Source organism: Octodon degus, unplaced genomic scaffold, assembly GCF_000260255.1.
Source record: "Octodon degus isolate 3935 unplaced genomic scaffold, OctDeg1.0 scaffold00023, whole genome shotgun sequence".
NCBI lineage: Eukaryota > Metazoa > Chordata > Mammalia > Rodentia > Octodontidae > Octodon > Octodon degus.
Genome location: NW_004524599.1, coordinates 15,834,946 through 15,842,986, shown reverse-complemented (window position 1 = coordinate 15,842,986; position 8,041 = coordinate 15,834,946). Strand labels below are relative to the sequence as shown.

Sequence of the window (8,041 nt, the reverse complement as noted above, 5' to 3'; positions counted from 1 at the left end):
ACAGCCCCATCTCTACAGCCAGAAACGCCTACCAGGCCTAGGCCACAAAAGACCCTGAGTCCTTGCACGTCCCTTGCTGAATCCTGGACTCCTGAGACACATCAGCTGAGATCACAGCTCTGGTAGGGCAACAGATTGGAGGAAGGTGAGGCCTGCTGTGTCCAGTTGGGTGAGTGCAGGTCACGCTCTGGCCCTGGGGATAGAGCTGGTCCCAGAATGACCAGGGCGCAGCCCCGCGGTGCTGAGGCCTGCATGGATAAGCAGGTCAGGAGACTGACAGGCTCTTTTGCTCTTTACTTCTAGAGTGCAGCATGAACACACTGTCAGAAGCCAGTGTCACCTTTGCCATCTCTCTTTTAAAGCTTTTGGGTCAGGACGACCCTGTGCGCAATGTCTTCTTCTCTCCTGTGAGCATCTCCTCGGCCTTGGGCATGGTGCTGCTGGGGGCCAAGGGCAGCACAGCGGCCCAGATAGTTCAGGTAGGCTTGGCATCTTGGGCTCCTTCTCTAGCAGGAGGTTTTGTGCTTTGTGATCTTTCAGAGCAGGAAGGGGGCCTGCCCCAAATAATAATGCAGAAAACATTAAATTGTCCTGGCAATTTATTCAGGAAATGAGCTGGGGCTGTGTTGGCACATTTCTGAGGAGTTGCCAAGGGTTTGGTCCCAGCACAGGGGAGGAACAGAGAGGAAAAAAATGCTGGAATTCCTTGATGCAGAATTTGTAGAGATCTGTCTCATTTGGAGCTTAAAACTCTGCAATTGTCATTATTTATTGTCACGTTTACTCAGGGAGGAGTCAAGCTCAGACCAGGCCCAAGACCTCCAGGCCCAAGACCTCCATTCTTCTAGCGAACCATGTGACTGTGGGCCACAACAAGGCTGAACAAAATCACCCTAGCAATAATCCTTTTTCCTAGGGGATTTTTAGTGGGGCTGGAGATCTTACCTGAAATCAACCCCGACAGCTGGTCCCTGCATCTCTTCCCCTGCCAAGGCCTGCCAATCTCTGTCACTCTGTTCTTAGTATGATAAACAGTGCCCAGAGGACCCTTTGACTAAAGCCAGCTGTTTGTCTACTGCCTCCTCTCAGTGGAGAGCCCTTGGTGGATACCCTGCTGGGAATATCCTCTTGAGGCTTCTTAGTCACCTGTACACTATGAGCTCCCTGAGGAATGCTGTAAGGAGCCCTGTGAGACAAGGACTCACTTGTCAGATAAACTAAAGGGAGTTTACTGGAAGTCCTGGTGCCTTCCCAGAATTCCATCACTGAGGAGACTGAGGCACCAGGATCATTATGAAATTGCCTCCAGTCTGGCCTACATAGCTAGATCCAGGATCAAAGACTAGAAAGGAAAACAAATTCCTTAAACAGGATCACTATATGGAATAGCTGTGAACAAAGGGTTTGCTTGGTACACTGGTTGTGAGACCAGAGGAAAGTATTGAACACTGGCACTCATCTCACCCACAGGCACTGGCAGTGAATGATGAACAGGACATTCACGGTGGCTTCCAATCGCTTCTCACCCAAGTGCACAAGCCTGGCGCCCCGTATTCCCTCAGCATAGCAAACCGGCTCTTCGGAGAAGAGAGCTGCCAATTCCTCTCAGTGAGTTGAGTCTCCTCAACAGGGAAAGTTGATTTCAAATTCCTGATGGCCCAGAGCCAAGAGGGAGGATCACAGAGAACTTGACAGTCTGATGGGGAACTTGTTTTCTCTAATGACAGAGCTCTCTAAGGGAGCCTTCAATGATTTCTCTTGTGTGGCTCTGTACATTCTTTCATTCCTCTCCCATTCTTCCATATTCAACATTTCTCTGTCTAGAACCTGATATTTGGAATCTCTTAGACTCAGGGCAACATCTGCTGACACACATATACATCTTGTAGACTAAAAACATTGAGTTATTAATCAGAATGCCTGGCAGCTCGCCCACCCTTTGGGCTGTTCTGGAGCCTCACCCAGTGCATCTCTGCCCACAGCCATTTCAGCAGTCCTGTCTGAAGTTCTACCAAGCTGAACTGGAGCATCTGTCCTTTGCCAAAGATCCAGAGATGTCCAGGAAACACATCAATGCTTGGGTGTCCACCAAGACTGAAGGTCAGTACTAGGGGTTTATTCTGTTCCTCCCCTTCCTTATCTTGTTCTTATTGTTGCCAGATCCTCTTTCATTTCCAGATCCGACTATGACATTGACCCCCAACAATAATGGTAGGAGGTTTGACCCATTCACACCCGTGATCCCAACTAGGACCATTGCTATTTCTATGAACATATCTGACAGTAGAAAATGTCATACAGTTTCCCTTTAAATGTCTGCAATTATTTTCCCAATTTTTTGTAAAATCTTTACCATTTTTGCATACTTGAAGCAGCAATTAGCAAGGATGCTCTTTGCTCATGAAAAATAGCCCACAATATCCATGAGCAAAAGATACAATCCTTCGGGGCCACATTCTCTCTAGCAGAGTCCTAGTGCTCTCTCTGGAGGATTAACAGTGATCTCTCTCCCATCTCCTCCCTTTGTGCCCCTGTTCTGACATTGCTTACACTGAGTACTCTCTGCCCCATGGTAGCTCAACATATAAGCACAGAGCCACAGCCCTCACACCCCTCTTAACCACTGAGGAGACTGCTGTTCCCGTGCAGCACAGCTCTCATTGTTGCTTGCTGGGTCTGCAACTTGTCATTTCTTATAACTGCATTTCTTTTATTTATTGATTAATTTTATTTTATTTATTTATTTTATTTTTTTGTGGAACCAGGGCATTAAAATGATACACATTAAGAAGACCAAGATGATGGGTATTTCAAACATGGTTTTAGCATTAAACATTGTTGGTCTCAATGTAGATGCTTAGTTCATGAATATCATCACAGAGAGTTAGTCACTGATAATTTCAAATAACTGATGGAAATTCTTAGAATGATTCCCTTAGCCACCTTGTATATGTACGTGTATGGTTTTGTCCCTACCTTATTTCCTATTTTTCTCCTTCATCTCTTCATTGTTTAATCTTTAAGTTTCTTTCTTCCCATTTAACTGTGTCTATTATACCTTTGAGTTTTTATTTCTTCTCTTGAGTTCTTATACTAGGGAGACAATACAATATTTACTTATGTGGGTCTGGTTTATTTAATTTATGAGAGTAGGCTAGAGTTGCATATACTTACCTATGAAGGCTCCTAGTTTGCTTTTCCTTATAAATGAGTAATACTGCAATGCATAAAAATGCCACAACTTTTTCATCTATTGCTCAGCTAATGGGCATTTCATTTGTTTCCAAGATTTGGCTGTCACAAATTGTGCTGCTACAAACATAAGTGCACATATATCACCATGATGTGATGTTTTCAGTTCTTTTAGGGAAATACTCAGACGGAGAATAGCTGAATTGAACAGGCTTTCCAGTCCTAGATTTTTGAGGCATCTCCACATCTATTTCCAAAATGTTTGTCCCAGCCTACATTCCCACCAGCAGTAGAAAAGAGTTCCTTTTCACTATAAGCCTTTCCATCATTTGTTGCTGGCTGATTTCCTAAAGACAGCCACTCTTTCTGGGGTGAGATTGTATCTCAGTGTTGTTTTAATTTGCATTTCTCCAATGGCCAGTGATGTGGGGCATTTTTCCGTGTATTTTTGCCACTTCTAGTTCTTCCTCTGAGAAATGTATATTCATCTGAAAAGCCTGTTTTTTGTTTTCTTTTTTGATTCTTCTGGGTATTTTTTGTATTGTTATGGAAGGGTCTGCAGGGTGATCAGGGTCGCACTACTAGATCAGACTCATAGTGATTCCCTTGTATACACTCTCCCAAGGGCTGGGATTACAGGCGTGTGCCACCATGCCCAGTCTCAATTGTGGTCTCAGCATGCCCCAGGGGTGAGGCCAGCATAGCAGGCCCAGGGATCAAAACTTAGGCCCCTGCACCTGTTTTCAGGTGCTTCAAAAGCCCATCTTTTGACTGGTTCTTCAAATTTTGGGGACCAAATGATTTTTCTTCTTTATATAATCTGGATAGAAATCTTTCTCTGGGTTTTGTTGGTTAAGATTTTCTCCCACTTGTGGGGTTGTCTTTTGACTCTGTTGGTGATTTCATTCAATGTGCAGAAACTTCCCAGTGTTGATTCTTTGAAATATTTCTTGTGCAGTTTGATTTTCTTTATGAACTGTTTGCCTACCCCAATGTCTTGAAGACTTCCACCTATTTTCTCTTCCAGGAGATTCAGTGTTTCTGTTCTAATGTTTACATCTTTAATCCATTTTCACTTTAGTTTAGTGCATGGTGAGAGACCTGGATCTACTTTTAGTTTTCATCATGTGGAGAGCCAGTTTTTCCAGCATCATTTAGGAAAGAGGCTATCTTTCTTCCAATGAACATGTTTGGGCCCTTGGTCTAAGATAACACACCTGAGTGTGTTTGTAGTTGTAGCTGCATCTTCTAATCTGTTCCATCAATCTTCACATGTCTTTTTTTGTGCCAATACCATGCTGTTTTTATCACAGTAGTTTTATAGTATAAATTCAAGTGGGGATTATAATGCCTCCTGCCTTGCTTTTCTTGCCCAGGATTGCCTTTGCTATTCTATGTCTATTCTGCATCCAAATAAATTTTATTAATGATTTATTTAGATCAATGAAGTATATTAAAGGTATTTTGATAGGAACTGTACTTATTCTGTAAAAGAATTTTGGGAATAAGGTCATTATCACATTGCTTGTTCTTCCTGTCCAGGAGCAAGGAATAACTTTCCATTTTCTGAAATCTTCTATCTCTTTATTGAGTAATGTAATTTTCATTGTATAGAACTTTTACTACTTTAGCTAAATAACTAAGTGTTTCATTTTCCAAGGTGCTATTGTGTAGCAATATTTTCTCTATTTCTCTCTCACTGTGTTTGATATCTCTGTAGATGAATGCTATTGACATTTGGGTATTGAATTTGTATCCTGCTATGCTACTGAATTTGTTTATTAATTCTAGGAGCTTCTTGGAGGAGTTTTTAGATAATCCAAGTAAAATATCATGCCATCTGAAAATAATAGTTTCACTTCTTCTTTGTCTATTCCTATTCCATTTATTATTCTTTGTTATCTAATGGCTTTAGCTAATGAATCCAAAGAATGTTGAATAGGACTGATGATAGAGGGTATAATTGTCTTGTACCATCTATTCATGGTCATAGATGGCTTTTATCAGATTGAGGTGGAGCCCATCTATACCAATTTTCTGTAGGATTTTGAACATGAAAGCGTGTTGGACTTTGTCAGAAAATTTTTCTTCATCAATTGAAATGATCATGTGATTTTTTTGAATTTGGCTCTATTAATATAGTATATTACATATATAGATTTGTTTATATTGAAACATCCTCGTATCCCTTGTATGAATCATACCGGGTTACAGTATGCAATTTTCTGAATGATTTTCTATACTTTGTTTGCTAGGATTTTATTGAGGATGGTTGTGTCTATGACCATGAATGAGACTGGCCTGTAGTTCTCTTTCTTAGTTGAACCTTTTCCTGGTTTTGGTATTAGTATAATACTTTCCTCCAGGAATGATTTTGGGAATGTTCCTTCCTTTTCAATTTCACTGAAGAATTTGAATAGTACTGGGATTAAATCCTCTGCAAATTTCTCGTCAAATTTAGCAGTGATTCTATCAGATCTTGGCTTTTCTTTGTCGGTAAGTTTTTTTACTAAATTTTCAATTTCATTGGCTGATATTGGGTTATTGAAAGTTCTTATATCTTCTTCATTCAGTTTTAATAATTTGTGCCCTTCTAGCAGTTTGTCCATTTCTTCTGTGTCTTCAATTCTGTGAGAGTAAAAATTTTCAAAGTAGCTATTGATAGACTTCTGAAATTCCACAGAGGCTGTAGTAATTTCACCTTTTTTTATTCCTTATAGATTGATTTTGAGATTTTTCTTTCTTCTTTTTGATGAAGTTAGCTAGGGGCTTATCAATTTTATTTACTCTTTCAAAAAATCAGCTTTTTGATTCATTAATACTTTCTATTGTATTCCTTGTCTCAATTTCATTAACTGCTGCTGTAATCTCTGAACTTTCCTCCTATATTTTGGCACTGGGCTTGGTTTGCTCTTCTTTTTCTGAAAGCTTTATGTGCAGCATTAGGGCTCACCTAATGCTGCATTCATCGATTCCCGTCCTATTTTCCTAATGTGTGGGTTTACAGCTATAAATATACCTCTAAGAAGGCTTTCACTGCACTCCACGAATTCTGATGTGTTGTGCCTGAATTTTCATTGAATTATCGATATTGTTTAATTTCTTGTTTAACTTCATTGCAACCCATTTGTTACCGAGGAATGTGTTATTTAATTTCCATGTGTTTATGTGGGTTCTGTAATTTCTTTTTTACTTTTTTGGTAACTGAAGCATATTGCATAAAGTTCTCATCAAATTAGTTGTTTAGATTATCAGATATAAGTATGCAATATTGGTTAAAAAAAGAAAAATATGATAAGAAATTAAAAAGGACAAGAAAAGACTTAAGCATCAACTGGTCTTTTCTGTAGGCCAGCACAAATGAGTACTACAATTATGCAAGCCATCCTGCACACATGCATAAATATATCTCTCCCAACTTTGCTTCCTCTCCCCTACATTTCCTCATCCCAAATTTTTCTTCCATTTGATCAGATTCATTTCTTTTCATGATATGTTTTTTTTTCCTTTTTCTTTTTCTTTCTTTTTTTTTTTAGAACTGGGAATTGACCTTAGACCCTTGTGCTTGCCAGGGAAGTGCTTATTCTACTGAGCCATCTCCCCAGCCCTCATGATATCTATGTCCATATTAATTTTATTTTGAAAGAATTAGCATTGAGACAGTTTGAAAACAGGTTAGTAGGACAGTTACAATTATTAATACATTGCGTATTGTTGTTTTCATAGTAGTTATTCATAGAACAAGATGCAGACATGATATCCTGTCTAAGTATTATTAGTATGAATATTTCTTCTTATTGAATTAACAGAAAAGAGCTGTATATCTATCCTAACTATTTTTTATATACAGATACAAAATGGTCCTTCTTTTGTATCCCATTTTTTTGTTTAGTTTTGTCAGAGATGGGTATTCCATTGCCATTCAAATATTGTAACTGCATGAATTCAGCAAAGTAATCCAATATTGTCCAGTAGTCCCTAATAGTGGTGGGTTATCTGTAGGACTATAAATGTCAGAAGTTGTTGACTTGAGCCTTTTACAGCTCTGCATATTAATATGGCTTTACTTTTTATACCTCGTTTTTATATTTTTCTGTTGGATGGATAAGACCAAGATAAAGCATGAGCTATATAATAAGAAATGTAACTTTTGTATATCACAATGTCAGTCAAATCCTCTAGGATTTACCCTGAAACACTGTACTGCACTTTGTAGATCCTTTGTCAGTGTTAACCATGTGGATGAGCCATGGACATTGCTTGACCAATTTGCTCCATGTGAAATATCATATAGTTTCGCTAGTGTAAGAACTCAAGAGAACAAAGAAAAATAGAAAGGTATAACACAATTAAAAGGAAAGGGAGAACTTAAGGTTTAAAAATGAAGAGGTGGAAAGGGGAAAAGTTCAGAAACATGATGAGGCAAAAACATAACTTTATATACACAAGAGAGTTAAGACAATTGATTCTGAGAATTTTCACAAGTTTTGCAAACAAGCAGTTAATTGGTAGGATTCTCACCCTGACTAACCATATATAGTAATGCATGTGAAGTGAGCAACTGCACTGAAGTTACCAATGTGTAATAGGAGGTTCATGCTTGGAATGCTTGTCATTCTGGTCTCCTAAATAAGTTATGCTTGTCAGGTCATAGCAATTACTGCTACACTCTCTCTCGAGTGAATTTTTGATTGAAAAAAAGTAATACATAAGTTTTGATTCATTAATTCTTTAAATTGTTTTCTTTGTCTCGATTGAATTAATTTCTCATCTACTTTCCTCCCATCTTTGGTTTTGGGTTTGATTTGCTCTTCCTTTTCTAGACATTTGAGTTGCAGCATTAGGGTAT

General features: G+C 39.0%; 1 protein-coding gene across 2 annotated transcripts in view; it reads left to right on the top strand.

Moving 5' to 3' along the window:
- The first annotated feature begins 305 nt into the window (after positions 1–305).
- Positions 306–8,041, top strand: part of LOC101584113 (serpin B9-like) — a 35,170-nt gene continuing 27,434 nt past the window's right edge. Inside the window, exons 1-3 of one of the 2 annotated variants that reach the window (XM_004628395.2) lie at positions 306–521; positions 1,495–1,608; positions 1,983–2,100. In XM_004628395.2, the coding sequence (XP_004628452.1) occupies positions 312–521; positions 1,495–1,608; positions 1,983–2,100 (442 nt within the window). In that variant the 5' untranslated portion in view covers positions 306–311. Of the gene's footprint in view, positions 522–1,470; positions 1,609–1,982; positions 2,101–8,041 lie in introns of both variants that reach the window. The other variant, XM_004628396.1, reaches the window with a different exon arrangement.